General features: G+C 31.6%; 1 protein-coding gene across 2 annotated transcripts in view; it reads right to left on the bottom strand.

The window, feature by feature from the left end:
- Positions 1-22,668, bottom strand: part of LOC138183904 (uncharacterized) — an 81,457-nt gene that overhangs the window by 48,216 nt on the left and 10,573 nt on the right. The window contains exons 1-2 of one of the 2 annotated variants that reach the window (XM_069121435.1): positions 17,357-17,470; positions 8,966-9,202 (exon numbers count right to left, since the gene is read on the bottom strand). Coding sequence is in view for 1 of the 2 variants with exons in the window: in XM_069121424.1 (XP_068977525.1) it covers positions 8,966-9,202 (237 nt within the window). In the remaining variant the exon portion in view is untranslated. Of the gene's footprint in view, positions 1-8,965; positions 9,203-17,356; positions 17,471-22,668 lie in introns of those variants that run through there. The other variant, XM_069121424.1, reaches the window with a different exon arrangement.

Genomic DNA, 22,668 nt, shown 5'->3' with positions numbered 1-22,668 from the left:
TAAATTTTTCTAGTTTTCCAACAGATGTAATGATTATCCTAAGAGTTTCAAACGTGTTTTACATATGTCAAATATCTTGAAGCTAAGCGTACCAGTATCTCAGAAACTATGCAATCGGTTGCATTCTTTCAGTTTTATTATAAAAGGTTCAACGTATTTAAACAAAATTTTTTTACAATGAAAAATCAATTTTGCAATGTTAAAAATTATAAACAAATACCCATCTTATGAAATTATCTTTCAACCATCTAGAAACATAATGTGACTCGAATCTGTTTAGAATGGCATCGATGGAATGGCTGGTATCCTTTTCCTTTTCTCGCATTCAGTTAAAATTACGGTATAAGCGCGATTACGCATCCAGTTGGTGGTGAACGGTGCAGAAGTTTACCTTCGAAAAGTCAAGTTCACGCATAAGCGCGTAAGTGGCAATCCGCCTTTGCGGTTGGCAGAAAATTACGAGAAACTGCAGCTCGAACGCTAACTGACCAATTTCCCGCTGAGATTCTGGATTTGTTTGCTTGTTTATTTGCGATGAAAACGGGGCCGTGTCAAACTAATCATAACCAGCTATTTTCTCAACAAGTACTATACATTTCGTCAAAAAAAGGGGATTACGTACGTGATTCGTCTGTCAGAAATAAGAATGGTAATAATAGTGGCTGTTTGATACTGTTACGAGTCATTCAAAAGTTATGTCATTGTAAAATTAACTAGTTTACTATGTAAAGGAGGTTTATATACAGGGTGGTTGGTAAGTGGTGGTACAAGCGGAAAGGGGGTGATTCTACGCGAAAAAAGAAGTCGAAAATATAGAATAAAAATCTTTTTTTTTTCATTTTTCCATCGAGACAACGATCTACAGTGAGATTCGTTATAACGAGACGTGATAGAGTGCACGCGTACCGAGCGAAAATTCAAAGTGGATTTTCTCGAAAACAAAGCCTCGAACGAAAAATTTTTATTCTATATTTTCGACTTATTTTTTCGCGTAGAATCACCCCCTTTCCGCTTGTAGCACCAGTTACCAACCACCCTGTATATCGTTGGTTACACATATGAAACCACATAATAAATCTACTTTTATTGATTCTCTACCTTTGATGTTGCTTGGTGGCTAAAAATGGCCAGTATTTTAGTGACATACTCGTACATATTAACATACTTGGGAGGGGAATAACATAAATATAAATTGTATAAATAATTAATATGTGCTTCTAATTTCATAAAAATTCAAGAGTATGATTAGTACCGCGATAATAAATCGTTAAAAAATGTTCAAAAGTTGCAACAAAGGTACGCGTTTGACAAAACGAAACTGAATAGAAAGATAATTTTTAAATCATTTCCCTATAATAAAAATCCAAAAATTTAGCTTAGGATGTTTGTGAAATTCATATGTTATATCATTTAGCTTATAGGTAATGAATATCGAGACAAATCGGATTATAAAGTAATTTAGAAAAGTATGCTCCTGTTAATGTCTATGTAACGTATATATTAATACGCGATTATCGATAATATTTTATGTAAAGAAACTGTTAGCGAAGATAAAATTCCGTTTGTTCATTTTAAAAAGAATTTAGGTATGGTAAAATATTAAAATATTATAGGAATAAATCTAGTCATTAAATTGTTACTAAAGTAGTACTTTATAAATTACATGTTTATATTATTTGTTTTTGATCTTCTTGATTATAAATAATTAGACAATTTTCTATAGTCGATGATGCTTTATTATCAATTTAAAGCCAAGCAAAGCTTAACTTTCGGAATAAATGAAGTTGAAAAATCGAAAATCTTTATGCTCCAATTAGTATCTTTCTCCAGTTAAGACAGCGACTAAGCTTTAACTATCGGTTCATTGGCTGTTCAGGTCTGCTGATTGAAATTACCAAAGTGGTACGTTTTCCCTCAGTTGAAATACCATTTGATGAACTTAGAAAACTCGGTACTTAAATATCTAATTATGACACTGATACAATGATGGAAATTAGTGCTTACAATTACAATGCTGATTTTTATGTGTTTTTGAGAAATTTATAGATTAAAAAGATAAATAGGATGGCTGCAATATATAAAAATATATAAAATATGCAATAAAATTTAACAGATGCAACAAATTACTGTTTTTTAGTTGTGATCACAAAAATATCAATTTATATAAATGTTCTCAGTTTTCTCTAAATGTAATTAAGCGTATTTCGTATCATTATGTTAATAGTATCCCAAATGTATTCGAAACTATCGATATTACACTATCAAAACTAAATTTTAACATCGAATCTTCTCCTCTTTCTTTCACATTCTTTAAATCTCTAGTTTATTTTAAATTTAAATTACTTGGCATTAATTAAAAGTGTTCATATATGTGCATGTAGGCATAAAACAAGTAATAGTGAAACACGTATATATGTAATTGGAAATGGAGGCCAGTCTGATCGTGTGAAAGCCTTGAAGCTTTCAGAATCGAGGCCTGTGCAATCAATATTCTTCGACATTTCCGGTTGTAAACTGTGTCCTTTCACGAACGACTTCCAACATTCCGCTGTTATCAATGTTTATTCTAATACAGATACTTATAATCATTAATATCGATATACGTATAAAAATAAAAATCAGACAGCAAACGATGTTTACTTCAGGAAATTTGTACACATTTTCAAACTTATAGGGAAGTTAATTATAATACTAATCAATCAGTTGTTATAATATTAATTACGTTTGAAAATGATCTACGCTTAATCGAATATATTTTACAGAAACCAATGAAATAATCTTATTGACTTATTGTCAACAATTAAAAATGTACATTAAGATGTTTAGAATAATCTTACAATCATTACTCACATTTAACTGCAAATTTGTCACTTCATTATGTTATACGATAGCAAACTTGATGTGTAATCTTAATCTGTAGCCGAGTATAGTGAAACTTCTCGAAAGATGATATTACTTATCTAAGAATTTATAACAATAAATTACATCATGAGATACGTGGTGTCTCTTATAAACATATAATATATAATATATAGGGTGGTTGGTAACTGGTGGTACAAGCGGAAAGGGGGCGATTCTACGCGAAAAAAGAAGTCGAAAATATAGAATAAAAATTGTTCGTTTGAGGCTTTGTTTTCGAGAAGATCGACTTTGAATTTTCGCTCGGTACGCGTGCGGTACGTTTTAACGGATCTCACTGTAGATCGTTGTCTCGATGGAAAAAAAAATTTTTTATTCTATGTTTTCGACTTCTTTTTTCGCGTAGAATCGCCCCCTTTCCGCTTGTACCACCAGTTACCAACCACCCTGTATAATACATATAAGCAAATAAAGTCAAATTTCACAAGTTTATAAAAAATTGCTCTAAAAGTCTGCATTCTTTCTGAAATTATCGCTACATATGTCTAAATGTGAATGCTATAATTAATTCTATAGTAGGATCTTATCCGAACCAATTATGGCACAACATTCTGCGGATAGTAATTTTATTTTCATATAATAGGAGGTCATGTTTCTTGAACTATTTTATAAATATTAATATCAAACAGAAGAAGAAAATTTAAAACATAAATTAATAATTTCCTCCAGTTGTTATTCTTGTTTTCAAATTATCGTTGGGAGCAACCACCTCTAAATTCATCGATCGTCTTAAGCGAAATTTCTAAATAGTTTAAAAGATATTAAGCCTGAAAATAGCAATCAGTTACCGTCTTATTATTTGTAAATTCTTTTCACATACTTAACTATAGATTTTCCAGTTAATAACAAAAACCTGTTCCTTATCAAAGATACTGACATAAAGATTCTTCTCGCTCGTAACCAATGCTTGAAAGCATTAGCCAACACATTCTACTGTTGCTTCTAAGAAATACAATGCTTGCATTATGAACAATTCAAAAGATTGGCACGTTTTTCCAAGGCATAAATTGCGTGATAGAATTTAGCAACGGTAAACGGATTAATGGGGACCTGGATTCGCAATGGAACTACTTTCCAAGAGACACACTTTAGCTATGTGTATCGATGCTTCATCGATTATTTCCACTTTATAGACTTCTAATTTATTTGTGCGGGTCTGATGATAATTTATAGCCGATTAATCCAATAGGTACGATGAAATGCTACTTATTTTTGTTTTCGTTTGGCTCGTTACATCTAACGATAATTAACTACCATTTACGTTTTAAATATTATAAATAGCCTGGTAATTGGAATGTACTTGTGTGCCTTTTTGACTGCAAAAATAAGCTGAATAAGGTGGAGGACAGTCCTTGTGATAGTTGAAGCGTATCGGAATCATGTACTTCTAATTTGTGCCATGACGACCCAGATCTGAATCTTTCACAGTGCTTCTTTGGTCTTCTCAATTAGATATATTGCCGTAAATCGCACGTCGAATAATATGAATGAAAGTTGCGTTATCAGAATATATACACATACATTGTATTTTATTTCCAGTACTTTATATATTTTATTTATTATTATACATATATTATATTCTACAATATTGTATTTGTCGTATATTATAATCCTGTTTATGCTATTATTCTATTCTGCTTTTTTAAATTTCAAACAATTACCCATGTTGAAACTGATGCTTTGATATTGTATAAATATATTAAGGTTATTATCTCTTCATAAATTGAATAAATTATATGTTTTAATATAGTTACACGTTTAAATTAAATATATTAGATATGAAGAAGTAAAAGAATTATTATATGTAATATTGTAATCATAAGGCTCTCAGCCCTCTTATTACGTCATTCAGTGATCAAATTAATTGATAAAAATGAACTATCAGAAGAAAGAAAAACATACTAATTCGTGTATATAATATCTATTTTAAATATTTAATATACTACTCGTAAGCCAAACAACGATTGTGTCACTCAATTGTGTAATCCTTTAGTTTGCTTCTTAACAGTAGGTGTATATTCCAAAATATTATAATGTAGATATTTTCTAAAGATTTCAATACATTAAGTGACACAATATAATTGTATAATTATTATAATTATAACGTTGTATAACATTGAACATATATTTGCCCATCAGCTCAGGCTCATCAGTCTCTTTCTTTTTTAAATCTACAGAACATTTGTAGCAGAAAAGCACGCGATTAGATCTCTACATCTTTGCCACGTGATCCTCGTTATTTGTAATAATTTAGATTAAAGAATTTAAGAAACAGAAGACTTACAGTTAAATTTGGTTTCTGACACAACTCGTCATTTCATAATTTTTAATAGAATGCTTTTAATTAAATTTTCTTTTAATTAATGCCAATCGTTTTTATTATAAAACAGATTGTTGCTACAATCAGACATCTACAAATATGATTTGCCACATGTGATTCTATTCAACAATTATAAATAATAATTATTGATCAGACACATTTTCCACGAAAAAATCGTTCTATCTATTAATCATACCAATTGTTTCCATTATAAATAAATGGAAACGAAATTATTCTAATTAAAAAAAATTCTGGAAATCCTTTGCATACATCCTAAAGAAAATGATCACCTATTCAAATAATTTGGTCATTTATTTACATACCCAATCCTCTACGAGCGTTTTAGCTTCAAAGAAGCTATACATCTTGATATTTTCTATTACATTCTTTACACTCAATTTATGTCGTTCAGGAATGCGATTTTATTCTCCTAGATACTCGTATATCGAAACTTCGAATGTTTAGCACTCAAAGTCGTACATATTTAAGATTCTTCGGCAATTCTTCGGCAATTCTTTAACCTGAAAGGTATTCACGACAGAGTGGAACGTTGGAGGAGGAAGTAAATTCGAGCTGGACCGGGAAGGACGAAATGGTGAACCTATGTCAGCAATGCGCACCAGGTTGAGAAGGCCGCGGGCGTTCTTAGGAGGTAACAGGTTCAGACTTAACGGTGTAATACCCCCACTATCTTTAGCATTTCTTCTACTGTCGTCGGTCTCCTCGGTCAAGGACACGCTGAATCAGGTTAGTCGCCTTCCGAAATTTTAGTTATAAATTTCTTTTTTACATCTTTATACGAATATTTTAGATTTTATATTTTTATACAAGCTATTTTAATACGGAAATAACGTCGATTGCGTTGTTCCTTTGCTTCAAGAGCGTAAAGAAAACATCCACTATCTATATGCTTTAATTTTTATATCAAACACGTCATCTTTGATTTGTTTACGCTGACAATTAATTCACTTTTGTCTAATACTTTATCATTGATTAGATTTATCAATATTGTGGAAATTTAAACAAGTTTGTCAACTTTCAGTGGAGAATAAATGATATAATGTATGCATAAATAAATATTGACAATTTTTCTATTAGATGTGTCAGTCTATTTCATGACGTTTTTACACTAATGCATATTGAGTGTTGTAAACAAACAATTCACAAAAGAAAAAAGCGAAATGCATTTCATAATTATGGCAAATTAACATGATTTGGAATATTTTAATTCTTTTATTCATAATATAAATGAATAAAATAAAAATATTTATTTATTTGTCATCTAAATAATTTAGAAATTAGCTAATTATTAATAATAGTAATTTAGAAATCACAAATTAATTATTAGTAAAATGCAATGTTACATGACAATGATACATCATTAAACGTCATTACATCATTTCACCCAAAGAATGGCTTTGAGTTCGTAAAATATTATATTACAAACAGAATTTAATTTCTACATTATTAAAGACATCATAAATAGAGATGACAAATTTCCATTTATAATATTTGTGAATATTCAAGATTCACTTAAAAACAAAAGTCTCTGATGCTAATATGGTCATTAAGTTTTAATACAATTTTATGTTTCATAAATAACTATTCGTAACGCGGTGAAATACTTCATACAGGCGTGACCGGAAGTACGCATTAGTTTCCTCGGAACGTCAAACTTTCTCTTAAGCCCACATCCGCGAACGTATTTCCCGGTTACACACCTATCTCAACGACTCGTGCGAGAATTTTTCTATCAGCGCAATCCATTCACCGTGTCTTTTTTCATGCGATATTCTCTTCGCATTTTTATTTAAATCATCGAAAACTTTACGATTCCTACGTTTCAACGCAACGCTAACAAGAAAAGAAACTGGGGGAACTAATATTCTTAAACGAACAAAGAATCGAAGAAGTTACTTGTAAAAATGCCAGTTCAAAGAATATGTACGTAAGTTTTATACAAAATTACGTAAAAGCTCCGCTCCCCAGCGGCTTAAATCCAAAGAATAGATTTAAAACAGAAAAAATGTAAAACACCAACACATAATATAGTATGGCTACGTCGTACCGTCGCGTATCGGTACTTTTGCCTAACACATCTTATCGAAATTCATAGTTTATTGTGAATACCCAATATGTATTAAAAATTGTATCTTGGTTTAAATAAACGTTAAAAAAAAAAAGTACGTAAGTTTTATAAAAATTAAGGCACTTTAATGGATAAATAATACAAATAATGCTTGCAATTTACCGCCTAATCCGTTATATTGAAATTTTACAAAACATTGTAATCTATATATTCCTTAATATTGGAAGCGTTTTGATTTTTGAAAAAAATGGGAACCCGAGTAAATCTGAGATTATCTGAGATTCTATCTGGCGGGACAACCAGCTACGCTCGTTAAGGCCCAGAACTGAAAACGACGCGTCACGAGTTCGAATCCTCGGCATGGAGTTACAACCAAAAAGAAAAGGACGGAAAATCAAAATTTCTCTTAAAAGTTAATATACTACAAGCAAGCGGCCAGCCCCCTCCCTTGCATGTGCTGCGGGTGTACTTTCTGGGAGTACTCGATTAAAAAAGGTGCTTGGATGTTAAGCACACAGGGCCCCCCCCCCCCGACGATCAACTCTCGCACTGGTCTACCGTCCCGTCCGTGGAGGTTTTAGCCGGTAAGAATCCGGCACTACCTTCTGCCCGCCTGCACAAGGGTCGTAAGGTGTCTATGAAGATTTCCTCCACGTAAAAAAAAAAAAAAAAAAAAAAGGCTCCCCTAACGCCAAATACTGGCTCGAACAAGAGGACGCGGGAAGAGGATGCAACAGATTATATATCTTCATAAGAAGAGGTTCCTGGAGCATATGCGTAGGATTACGCGATTATTAGAACAGCGAAGTGTCCATGAGGATTTCTCCACGTACAAAAAAAAAAAGTTTCTAATCTATCTAATACCTAAATAAATGTAATGTGTTAAACAAAATAAAAATTTATTTTAAAGAATTGCTAAGTAAAATTAATCATTTTTAATCTTATATGAAAATTTGAATAACTCGTATTGAGATATAACTTATAATTAGAAGTCATAGATGATCAGAAATTACCTATGCCATTTATAGGCTATATTTTAAAAGTTAAATAATAAATTGTTTGGTTGAGTAAAATATAAATAAATTATTCTTATTTTTGCGTTCTAACAAATGAGGTATAAAACCTAAATTTGCTGGAATATTAGAAAGTTTACTGAATATGATTAACTTTACAAATATAAAAACTTTATGAAAATAAAACAAATGGAATTTTGCAAATTTCTAATTATTCGATCTGATTTGGTATAAAATTGCGACATTATGAAAGGGAATTCAATAATTTACAAACTGTTACTCGTTAATTCTCCAATACTATTAGTTGACAAAGTATCGCCTAAAATAACCGAAGAATTGAGTCTATCGCTTGTAGAACTTTTTCATATAATTACTTCTCGCTTGTTCAAAAATGTAAACAGACAAACAGATGCAAGAACATCCGAGCACTTGCAACATTCATTTCTATGCTGGACTAGTATTGTTGTATAACTTTTTATACAACCCACATTTGATAAATTGTATGATATAATGGGAAATAGGTAGAACCTATTTTTCACTCGATCCTCATACAATTTTATGTCTCATAATGGCTACTGAAAAAATAACATTTTCTCGTAACTTTTAAAGAATATATGGACTTACCGCAAAATGGAACCCCTTCCGGTGTCCAAGAGCCATCAACCTGACACTGTCTCCGCGCAGGACCAAGAAGTTCAAACCCACGTTCGCAAGAATACGTAGCCACTGTGCCCTCGGGCAATATCGTGTCCTTTAGAAGGGCATCCTCTTCGTCTATAACGTCTTCGGCACCTGTTCCTGTGAACCGAACGCTACTATGTGCAGGAGCCCCAGGGTAACCGCATCCGGCACCGTTGCAGCCTGTAATCCAATACAAAGACACGATCATTATCAAGTAACTGACAGCGGTTATCAGACTTTAATGTGTTAAACACCAGTGTAAACGCGGATGACCTAATAATAATAACGAGCAGTTTCGCGCCTGTCAGCAATTCGTATTCTTGGGTTATAAATGATCCATAGGAGTTCGAGTTAATTCTGTTGCATCTTTTGCTCCATTTTTAACCAAATCGTATTTTTTTTTTTTTTTCATTAGGAAATTTTTCAAACTGGAGGGAAGTGTGAAAATCTAATTACCAATCTGCAAGATTTTTCGTTTCAACTGTATATCAAAGATTTTCTTAAGATATTAAATCTTTTACTCGTCTGAAACTGGAACGAGATTGAGACAAAAGATTGGAGAACTGCAGTATGTATTAATTTGTTCATTTTTTAATACTTTATTTTCAATCGTATTCTGTGCTTGACGCAATAAAAACTATCAATGGTATTTATATGTAAGACGTAAAATACAAATTAAAATTAAGTAATTTCTAGTTTCACTCGAATTTGAGTAAATTTCATTGGAAATAAAGATATATTAAAAAGTTTTCTAACAATCGAGCGCTGAATATAATTATTTTATAGTAAAGTGGTAATAGCATGGATTCCATTCAAAATGAGAATAATCTTCGAATATTGCAAAATTAATATGATTTAAAGAGGATATCATATAGAGAATTTTGCTGCGTGTGAATTAAAAGAAATACGTCCTCTGATAATTAGTTGAAGTTTCTTCGACATACACTATAAAGTTTACAAATAAAACAACATATCGTTATAATATAATTCTTGATAGTAATTACTTATTATAACATAGCCTCTAGCAGTATTCAAATCACGTAGTGGCCACTACTTTCTTTTAAATTCCTAACAATAAACAACGTGGAATAAATTCATACGTTTTGTACAGTTACATGAGAATCTTAAGGAAAGACCTTTAGAGAACAATTTTTACATATACTTCAATATACAAGAACCATTCTCTTTAACTTTTGAAAGAAATTTATTCCTGGACTCTCTTAACCAATATTATTGACGAAATTTTACAGATTATAAATTACCAGTGTTAATAAATTTTCGTTTATAACAATAACAAGTATAATAAGCAAACTAAATTTAGTGATAAAAGTACAATTCTACACAGGTAAATTTTATAAATGATAGGTAAACTGATTACTCTATGGCACATAATATTTGAAACAAAATTATTCTATTTAAGATAAGATAAAATTAAAAATAAAATTGCACACAATTTTAAAAACTATTTGTGCAACGGGAATTTATAACCCACATCTGACCACTTATTAATTCGTTACTACTATTAATTAGTAAATTAAATACTTGTTGCAATAAGCTACACTTGCTTTCCAAAAATACTGGAAACTACTCGAGAAAGCAACATTCTAACGCCAACAAAAGGTATTAAACTCTTCAAAGAGAATAACAAATATTTTTTGAATCAATTTTTGTCAGATCCGGATACGTCCAATTAATGAAAGATTTTCCACCATCGGACAAAGAATGGAGAAAGCTTTGTTTTGATGACACATTGATAAACGACAAAATAAACAATCGGTCGTTTCAATCGATCGTCGATTCTAATTGCGTAAAGTGAACGGCAGAAAGACAAAAGGCAGGAAAAAAACGGAAAGGTAGAATCGCTGAGCTGAATGTCTATTTGCGTTCACGGAGGTGACGACGCTCTTGCCGGCCATTGAAATCATCGGCTTGAAAACTCCAACGCTCGATGAGGCAACGTCCCGCTTTGCAATGACTTTAATGCAGCTCGTGCGTGATGACGTGAGTTGCATGTCCCATCAGAGGCCAACGGCAACAGTACCGTCAGCCACACTTGCCCGTGGTGCCCACCACGTATTTACACTGATTACCAAGCGAGCAATAAAACGTTGCGTTATTTGTGTAATTAGTCACGAAAGATTGAAGTGCAATCATCATCCCCGTTTCTTTTATAATATATTTTTTTTTCTTTTTGTAATCTAACGTCAAATTCGTGGTACAGTTATCTGTAAACTGTAGATGATTGTTTATATTTTTATGTAGATAAATAAAAAAGTGGAATCTAAACGGAGGTTTGTTTCGCTCTAAATCAGTGTTTTCCAACTTTCTTTAAGTCACGATTCCATTTTATAATGATAAATCAACTTGTGATTCTCTCCGCCGCATATAGATCTAAAGAAACACATTTTGTTAATGTAAAGAAAATACATGAAATATAAATATTTCATAATATGATTATAATTAGTATATGTATATATATTTTTTATATTAATTGAAGTTTTGGAGGGCGCGATGCACAAATTAGCAACTTGCGCTCTGAATATTATATCAATTACTTTAACTCTGAATATTTTTTAATATTATCCACGCATTCTGTACATTTTTTCTCACTTTCCCAGTGATATATAATTATCCTCAATCTACTTATTAGTTACGATCAAAATAGTGATAATTTTTTTGCGATTAAAGTAAAATATAATGTGTAATATAAAATGCTGGTAGTCAGATCAAAATTTTGTTTGCTTACCTTGTATCTGTCGTAAATTTAATATTTGAATATTTTCATATGATTTATAAAAAAGATTTTTGAAATCCAATACACTTAGAAATTTTTATGAATCTATCTACAAATGGTCAAACGATATTAATAATAAAATCATAACGCTTAAGAACTTAATATTATTGTGATTATTATATTTTCTAAATCTAAGGAGCTCATATCTAATTACATATAAATCAATCGTTATATAAAAGATTGAAAATTAACACTAGTTTATAAATTTTATGATTACTTAATACACGCTTCCGCGCTTATAGAATCTCGTGAAAAATTAACTTATTTATAAATTAATACTTTTGGTCGAGACAAAGAGTAATGTTCTACCATTACACTTTCTCCCAAGTAAAGCCAACTTTTATGCGAAATCTTTTCAATATCCACAATAATATCGTTTTACCGATTATATTTTGTTCTCTAAAACCTTCGAGAGAATGTCGTTCAGGTCAGCCAAGCTACGTGAATTCAAATTCCTTAAATTCAATTAACTTGATTTGCATAAAGTTACTTGACTCAAGGTAATTTGAATTCAAATCACCTAATTTTAACTGGACGTCTTAACGGAAATAGCGTTAAAGAAGATGCTGCGTGAAAATAGAAGAACAAACTGGAAATAATATCGTACTACCAAATTGAAATAATCTCAACTTCATCTAAAATCTAACTGGACATTGCAGATAAATCACGAGTTCACACTGGTAAAGTGGTTTCAAGTTCTTTCAGTTCCAGTTCCTTGAATTCAAATATGATATGATGAATTCCAATGAAATCGTAAATTATACCATGATTTTTTAGCTTATTTTAGGGACAGATTTGAATTTGTTTTATTGTTAAAACGAATCTAATCCTACTTTATATAAATATGATTCGTAATGGTTCGATATAGAAGATAAATCACACTTTAGTTTGCGTCGCGAAACAAGTTTCTTTAACACGTTGACTGGCACGCGTGTTTTCAAAGAAATCTCCGTCAGGCCACGCGTACAGCAGTACCAAGCGTTCTCTGCTAGGTGCTCCCATCGATATTTTAGTAATGCGAGTCGCTCAAGCGGTGGTCTCAAGAATGATCTTTCGTTTCGTTTGTTCGTAACATTAAAACCACTAGCTGTTGTTGAATATAACGAAGGAAAGTGTCGTATACATTATTCCGACCAAATGGTTTCTTATGCCACCACAATTAGAAAAGGAATCAAATGGTACAGAAAACTTGGCGTTCGATTCTTTCTGGGAATTTCTGTTGTAAACGCTTTGAAGGTTTACAAAATTGCAACAAGGAAAAATACAAATATTAGAATATTTAGACAATTATTAGTTGCAAAATTATTAGGGTTGTCTGAAAATACAAAAAATCCTTGTCTTCGACGGAGTCGGCATAATATCGCCGTTCGGAAAAACGATTGCGGAAGAAGCGTTAGACGCGCATGCAAACTATGTTATGCGAATAAAAGACGTCGAATGGACCGAACAAAAGCACAAAAGAATTCGAAGAAAACAACAACTTATTGTCCAAATTGTCCCGACCAACCTCACCTATGTATAGAATGCTTTAGAGTTTTACATTCTAAATAATTTTTTTTAATAAACCATTCTCGTATTTTTATTTTATAACAATTCAACTATTATTACAATTAATTATTAATTAACAATTTATTATCATGGAATATCTTTTCAAATATCTACGACGATCCTTCGCAAGTAGTCAAATAAGCGACACAAGAAAATGGGTTACGTGGCCTGACCAGAAACTTTGCTGACACCCGAATACGGGTGTCGTGGCGGTCAACGTGTTAAGAGATAAAAGCAATAAATACGGGTTAACTGGATGCAGAATACTTGCATGATATATTGAATTATAGCGTAATTTAGTTCTTCCGGAGCAATATAGACGTTATTTCATACCTCTGCAGGAATATACCGTTTACATTATTCTTCAACAGATGGAGAAAAGATAATTGAACGTACGTGAACTGACGCGAAGAGGAATGAAATTGAATTGAAGATCTACTCTCTTAACTACGAAGTTATTCGTTCTCTTTGCCATGCCTTTTGAAATTATCATCGTAATCGGGTATTGCATACAGGATGGATGGATTACAGCGATCTGAATGTAATTCGTGTGAAGGATTTCTACGTTTCATCTATTTCTATTTCGTATTGTTCTATTACTTGTTTTCTGTTATTATTTCTATTAACCCTCAACTGGTACCGTTAGATTACGACAGTTCGTCTTAAGATCACACTTTGCCATTATTTAAACAACATATTTGAGAAATGGTTATTCAATATAATAAATAAGATTTAATACAATATTATGTAGTGATATATCATATCGTTTGACTGACAGTTATTACACGTTAATGTGCGATATTATTATGCGACGATAATTATGTGCCACTTTATTGAAATAATAATATAATTTTCTTCTGAATTATTTCATAATCTGTCTACCAAATACGGTCATTTTTTATTTGAAGAAATATTTAGCGAAATAATTCACGATTCTCTTATATCAACTGCATTAAAAGCGCATATTTTTCACAGCCATATACACATGGTTCACACATTTGTAACTCAGAAATAATCGTAATGAAAACAAATACAGTTACGTTGTAAAAAAAAGTGCAACGATATAGTTTATAAATTACTTAAATCGTACTTCAAATACGATATTTAAAACCCTAAATCTTTTGTTATTCCATCTAAAGAGATTAACTAGTATAAAAGATTATATACAGATGCTTGATTTGATCACGAGGTAAGATAAAGTTACTTTTCGTAAATTATCTTGAAAATAAAAATTAAGTTAAAGCGATCCGTTATTTCAAATTTAAAATTGTTATTTTTATTCCAAATAAAACTCATTCGTATCAATATTAAATACTATCATATAATATTTATTATATTATATATTATACAGGGTGGCTGGTAACTGGTGGTACAAGCGGAAAGGGGGTGATTTTACGCGAAAAAAGAAGTCGAAAATATAGAATACAAATTTTTCGTTTGAGGCTTTGTTTTCGAGAAAATCGACTTTGAATTTTCGCTCGGTACGCGCGCGGTACGTTATAACGGATCTTACTGTAGACCGTTGTCTCGATGGAAAAATTAAAAAAAAAAATTAAAAAAAAAATTTTTATTCTATATTTTCGACTTCTTTTTTCGCGTAGAATCACCCCCTTTCTACTTGTACCACCAGTTACCAACCACCCTGTATAATATAATATATTATATAATATTATATAATATTAAAATGACTCGTTACTTCTAGTCGAAACGTTCTTAGAACTTATTCACGTTCCTATATCAGCGATTCACTTGATTCTCCAATTAAAGACAGTATAAGTACTACAATCGTGAATGAATTGTTTCCAAGTCAGCAGATTGTATTGTGAGCATCAAGAGCCGTTAAATCAATAATCTTTGGCAACTACCGGCTGCTCGTGGGCGTAGATAAACAGAAGAAAACACCACGATTACCACGAACCCGTAACGGAAACGATAATGCAAGCAGCTCACATCCTGCGGCTTTCGCGCAATCACCTAGGAAGTCATCGGCTATGCCGACGTACAACGTACGTGCACGCGTGTAAATCCAATGGACAAAGGGGGAACTGCATGAAAATGGAGAGGCCTCGCAAAATTTCACCTCGTCTGCTTGCGTAACGCGATAATTTTTCTTCTTCAACATCGTCGATTCTTTTCCTTTTTTCTTTTTTTTTTTTGTCATCCGCCCGCTGTTGTCATTCTGGCCATTGGACCGAGAGGTTCGAGTTGCTTTCTAACACGATTCGCATTCCACACGCGCGGATCCATTGTTCGCTTTTACACGAAAACCAAATGATTTCTAGCTGTTCTTTCCTTCAGCCTGTTGCAATCTTTTTTGTAAGCATCGAGAATTTATTGTCGGAGAATTTATAGTCGAACGTTTTTCGACTAAGAGCTGAACTTAATTTCATTTATTTTACACGATGCTTGGAATGTCGGAACAGAAGCGTTATATTGTCAAGAAAGCGGAGTCGAAGATTAAAAGTAGAATAAGCATTTGATTTTGTAGTTTGAACATTTCAATGACTTCTTTGAGAGTAGTGGCCCACATATCGTAATGAATACTTCTATGAAACGTATCGAAAATTGTGAAAATTATTTTAAATAATTAAGAAATATTCCAATTTGGCAGAGTTATATTCTTCCAAAACAAACAGCTTAAGAATACGACAACTTTCAACGTGACCTAATATTAGCTCATTGGATTTTCTTGTATGGGAAACTTATATTAACTGAAAGACAAAAGAAAGGTATAAAACTGGTATATGTAAGTCGTACCTTCCCTCGAAGAGAGTAGATTAGGAGATTCGAAAGTGGTTTGCAATAGAAGTCTGGTATTTAGGTTTATTGCAGGATGTCGATTATCGAAGGTACAAAAGAAGAATGAGATGGGCCTGAGATCTATAGATAACGGCTTCTGACATGTCTCAATAACTAGGTGTTAACTGTAAATATATTAACTTGTAGGATTATTTAGGAGACAATAGAAAATGGCACGTGCGCGACTACAATGCCATACAACTCTGAGAAAAGATAACGGAAGTATTGTGACATAAATTTTTCAGGATATGTACGAGTATCGATGCGTGTACATTTGTTAAAAATATCAAAGTTAACTCTTACTGTGAAAACCGATTCATCAACGTTACACTTTTCAATAGGATAACAGTTGTTGAGAAATCTGGAAACATTTATATAATGTCTGCAAACGTCTGAAATTGTAATTGTAATTTGAATTACGGTAAATAAATATTGGGAGTCCGTAGTGTTTCCAAGTTTGGAGAACGATTATATTAAACTTCTGTGAAACAATGAAATAGAAAATTCTGAAAAATGCTATTAATTCGTCATTAAATGTAACGAAACATGTTTGCGGAAAAAGATGCAAGATTAGTGAACAGAAAAAGTGTTTTTCAAACAGACAATATTTAGTTTCAAGTATAAAACAAAAGTTTTTTAATGACAAAAGCCAAATTGCTTCAGAATCACGAAAATTGCTTGAAACAATGGATCGCAAAGAAATACGAACATATTTCGACAAACTTTATGAGGTTATCCAATAAATAGCTAAATGTACCGCAAAAGAGGCAATGCATGAATTATTTAATAAAATTCTAACTTCTACAAAAATATATTACCTTCTGATCTTTTTGAAATATTACTACGAACTTTTCGAGCAACCCAATAGCACAAAGTGAAACACATCAGGTGTAGTGCCATGTTCGAATTATCCCGAACGCGAAAGACCTACATTTACAAAATAGAGGTTAGGAATATCTGTTAGACTTTATTCTCCCAAAAAGTAGCAGATAATTCTAATTGATTACCATGGCTGTCGAAGCGACATTCTTCAAAGGATAACTGACTAAACGGTTCCGAATGTAGACACAGAAATGATGACCACGTAACGGTTCAGGCCATACGATTTACATATTTATCAGTTACTTTGTCTGTTCTTCCTGCCTTATACTGAACGACCGGAGTATCAAAACGTTTAAGCGTACGATACCTACCATCATTTTACCGTATGTATTTCCCGCCGGCCAAACATTTGTCTCGAATGGGCAAACAAAGAAGACAAAAGTGAAACCGTAACTGGAAATGAAGGATGGAGCGTTGATGCAATCGCTATTTGCTAATATGAGTAATATTATAGTCATATAAGCAGTGATGTCAACCTATACAAAATAACTTTTTCAACTTGTAGACAAATATATTCCTATATATGTACATGTTGTTATTTCTATACTCAGAGTTAGGATCACAATAGTTATTATTTTATTGAATGTATAAATCTATCACACGCATTTATTGCACGCGCTTACAAAAACTAGGGATAAAAACAAAAAAGTATCTTAAGCCTATCGATTAAATCTATCGATTGTAACTAGTTTCTTATAACTAACGTATCTACATATGGATGGCGAGCACGAACTCACGTTGTCATTTTCAATAGTACATATGTGTGATTCACAAAAATATTCGAACGCTTGGCATAGAGCATTTTTATGCATGTGTCATGTATGTTATATGAAAGTTTAGGAAATTTCAGTAGGATTGTAATGGGACACAATTAGCGTCATTACAGTAGTAAAATTTGAAACCAATCTCAAAATGTATATAGAAATTATTACAAACATATATCGAGTAAAAGATTAATACACAGCAATTAAATCGTATTATATACATTTAACGTTAACGATGACTTTACTGAATATCGATTTACTGAATATCTTATTATCTTTGTCAAATATACAGTTATACGAAATATCTTGTAGCTTGTACGTTCGATGTGCATTTTCAATTTTGTTTCAAATTGTTCCATCAATCAAGTTTCTTGTGTATAATCAAGATACAATCGATATCTCTTAAATTCTCGATAATTCACTAAATACTCAATGTAAATTGCCAGTACAAATGCCATATTGTACGTATTGTTTCTAATATAATTAACATCAAAAATGTAGAAACCGACAAAATTAATTAATGATTTTCTAAATTATATATATAAATATCTCTTCAATTATCTTTCGTATTTTTCTCTAGTTTTAATATTACTTCAATATCGAAGATCATTGAAAAATTATATTGTTTGATAAAATAAATGTATTGGAATATAAGAAATTTGATTCTAATTTTTTCCCATCTATGTCGACGCATTATTTTTAGTGCGCTCAAGAGTGAACAAGCGACCTCCTTCCACAAAGGTTTGCGTATGCTTGCCGAAGATTATCGAGCACCTTGTTTTCTAAAAAAGTTTCTTCGTAGTTGAGCTGACGGTTCGTTGCATCCGCTTAATGTAGGTTGCTACCTCGTATCATCGTAATTGTTAAACCGCAAACCGGGGCAGAACTTACGCTGAACCTCAAGATATAACGCCACACGATACTTCTTGCTTGTCGTTTACTCTACCAATATTTGTCTTATAATTATACCGTGATTTAACTTCTATGTATGTACAGAAGCGAAAACGGAAGTCATTCGATCCTGACGTGAGTAAAATATTAATTGAGCATACGATTAATGTCATCGAACACGATATAATTTTCATAATAATTGCTTAAACTAAATAAATAATATTTCTGTTGTCTATACATATAATTGTTTTATATTATTAATGCGATTTATTCTATTGTTCTATTTAGTATATTTCTATTTTCCAAAAATATTGAAACATTTTAAGTACCCAGGGTTTCTTACCTTTTAAATAAATTTCTAAAGCTTATTCTACAGCATTGTTGTATAATTCTTACATTTAATACCACACACTCAATATACGTACACATTACTATGCATATATATATGCATTGATGATTAAAATTAAAAATATCTGATTGCACTGAAAGAATTAAATGTTCTTTTAATATCATAAATTCATAGAAATATATACTCGTATGTAGAAAGCAATAAAATGTATGTTGAAAATGACAACATGAGTTCGTGCTTGCCATCCATATGCAGATGCGTTAGTTATAAGAAATAGTAACTAGAGGGTGATCCTAGTTACAATCGATAGATTTAATCGATAGACTTAAGATACCTTTTTGTTTTTATCCCTAGTTTTTTGTAAACGCATGCATAAAGGTTATTTAGCTCGGAACGGTGTGATAGATTTATCCATTCAATAAAATAATAACTATTCTGATCTTACCTCTGAGGATAGAAATAACAACAATGCAGCTCGAATTTTTAATAAGTGGTAGGTACATTTCCAAATTTATAAAAATAAGAGTCAGTAAAAGCTTTAAATCTCATAATGCAAAAGTTTTCGTATAATATTTTTGTACGTAAGATCATTAGGAAATACGTATAGTATTCATTTTTATAAGTGAAATATTTACCATTACGTGTAATACTTTTAAAAATAAACAAATTACTCACATGAATAATTTTATCATTATTTAAAGCATTTAATAAATTATGTGGTTAAGAAACATAGTGTTCTAAAGGAACTTTGATGCATACGATGTACAAGATTTCTTTCATCTCACACTTGAATCTTCTTTTTCATTCCAAAATGAACTGAGCAGTATATCGAAACTCAGATCATAAAAGAACAAAAGCATAAAAGAATGAAGAAACTAAAAGCAATTGATGATAATACGTTTATCAGCCATTTTTATGGAGTACAATCATACTAGAAAGTTACACTTCCTCCTTTGTTCCTGTACATAGCATTTTAGCAATGTAACAGAGTAATGTTAAAATTATATAGAATCATCTGATATATCACAATCAGTCACAAATATATATATACATCAAGTGAACTTCATGCATAATAAGTACAATATTTGAGATACAGCTTTTAATAAGAGGAATTGTATAAAAACGGAAATTATTTCGTGAAAGCAATTTTAATTAAGGACCAAAGATGGTAAAGGTAACTTGGTAAGAATCTCAATTATACTCATCCGCACAGGTTGCAATGGCGCGGCGCGGCGTGCTGCTCGATGAAAGTTGGCACAATTATGCGTGAAGGATATTTCTTGCCGTGCTTCCGAAGATTCACGGTAAGATCAGTATAAAATACGTACATCGATGAACTCATAAGGCGTTTCTGTTTCTTGTTACAACACTGTTTAATGATAGATGTTGCTCTTGTACTTACAATTTAATTAGATTTTGATAATAATCAATTAGAAATCAGGCTACCTTAAACTTACTCAGCCTTGTTCCTTATATATGTATATGATTGCAACATTATTATTAGATCATTCTCGAAGTTCTTAATACTTTGAAGTTACCAATTTTTTAAGAATATAACTATGTTAAAATGAAACATTTTTATCTCAAGTAATTTGTATTATGTTTAGTACGTTTTTTCTTTTTTTTTGTTAATATATTAAGACTTATACAGACAGGGATGAAAATAACAATTCTTTTGCATATGTATTAGGTTGTCCGAAAAGTTTCTTTCGTTGTATGAGGAAATAATAGACGCACAACGTTTTTTGCTATATATTATTTTGTCGAATTACGTACGATCCATTTTGTTTTGTTGAGATAAACACCGTGACATTTCACAGACTTGGTTTCACGTTTGTATGAAGGTGCACTGTTGCAAAAAAACACGTTTACGAAAGAAATACACTTTCCGGACAACCTAATATATGCAAAATTCATATATTTATAATAATTTATGTATGTATAGGAATTTTTGCTTAAATAGAGGACGCGATGAAAATTACCGCAACCAACGATTTTAATCATTTACTGTGGTTATTCCTGAATATGATCGTTTAAAACAAAATATAAATTCTTATTTATTCTTTTATTTTATTATTGCTTAGTCTGTGCCTTTCGACTTTGGACGAACTTTCGGTTTTACATCTCTTATGTCTATTTCTCTTCTTATACGTCTACCTCCCCTCTTTCTCACTCTATTCTTTTGCACTCCCTTAATTACTTTATCTCTAAAAACTAGAACTAAAAACTACAAATTAAGAACTAATGACTAAAAACTATTGCAACTTTGGGCTTTTGCCTCTTTGCTGTGCTTCCTTCCTGTCGTTTGCCCTTCTCTTCTCTATTATTGCTTTTAGTTCTGTTAAACCTTCTCCAGTCTCGTTTAGCGTGTTTCCTATGTCCTTTGGTCCTCCCGTTATTTCACATTCTTCTATTACATGTCTCAGGTCTTCTTCTTTCCTTCTACATAGTCTGCATCTTTTTTCTCCCTCTTCTTTCCAGTATTCCCTCGCTTTGGTCTTGTTTCCACATCTGAATCTTGCCAATATTCCTCTGTCCTTCCACTTCATCTTCCCTTCTAAGTACTTTGGTAATTTTTCTTTGGCGATATTTCTGTAATGTATATTATATTTGGATTCCCTTATCATTTTCCCCTTCTCTTCTGCTTCTCTCTTTCTTCTTTCTTCTATAATTTGGTCTGCTGTCATCCTTTCTTGCTCCTCTCTTGCTTCTATCTGCGTCCCTCCATTTCTCACCTCTTCTAGCCCCTTCTTTCTCTTTCTTGCTCTTTTCCCTTTTTGGCCATTTCCCCAGTTTCTCTCTCTTTCCTTTATACACTCCAATATCAATTATTATACTAAATATATCTGAGTTACTTTTTATATATTTTTTATACATATTTGACTTTTTAATTTGAGTTATAACAATTACGTCTCCTCTATACATATAACAAATTGGAACGCTCTTTGTTTTTTGGATGAAACAAACTTTGCCGCAAATACAAGGATGTGTTATAATTGCAATCTCAATTTTTAAATAGGATTAATTACAGTTTCAATACTATGAGAGGATAATATTGTAAATAAAATATTCATCTACTTAAGGAAGTTATTATCTCTTTTGAAATTTTAACATGCTCCAAACTTTTGAGCTGGACACAATTTTCCAGGCAAATATATATTCAATCATATTTATGTATCTAGTTATATTGTTATTGTCTTCCCTATTTGTTATTAGACATTATACTCCTGAAAATTTTTAACTCTCACATATCATAATAATAAATTTGAAACAATTCGAAATTATTTAAAACAATTTCTCAAATTCAATTTCTCTAATTACATTATTACAAAAATGTTGCAAAAATAACATATGTAATTATAGTAATAATTTTTGTACAAAATGTCTTTTTGATAAATTTTTAATTTCCTCGCGGGCCTTATTGTATCGTAGCCACGATGAAACTTATTTGTTGTTCAAAAAATTATTGCTTGCACAAAGTCTACTTATATTTCGCATACGCGCGGAATATATGTAGGTCAGTAGAGTGGACACAGCGAGTTACAATTGCATGGAAAGGGTAAAAGTTATTCCGGTGCGAATATCAGGTCACCGCTATTTCAACCGTTATCTTTTAGTA

This window comes from Bombus flavifrons, chromosome 1 (genome assembly GCF_040668555.2).
Source record: "Bombus flavifrons isolate JBK064 chromosome 1, iyBomFlav1_principal, whole genome shotgun sequence".
NCBI classification, from domain to species: domain Eukaryota; kingdom Metazoa; phylum Arthropoda; class Insecta; order Hymenoptera; family Apidae; genus Bombus; species Bombus flavifrons.
This window is presented reverse-complemented; position numbering and strand designations above follow the sequence as displayed.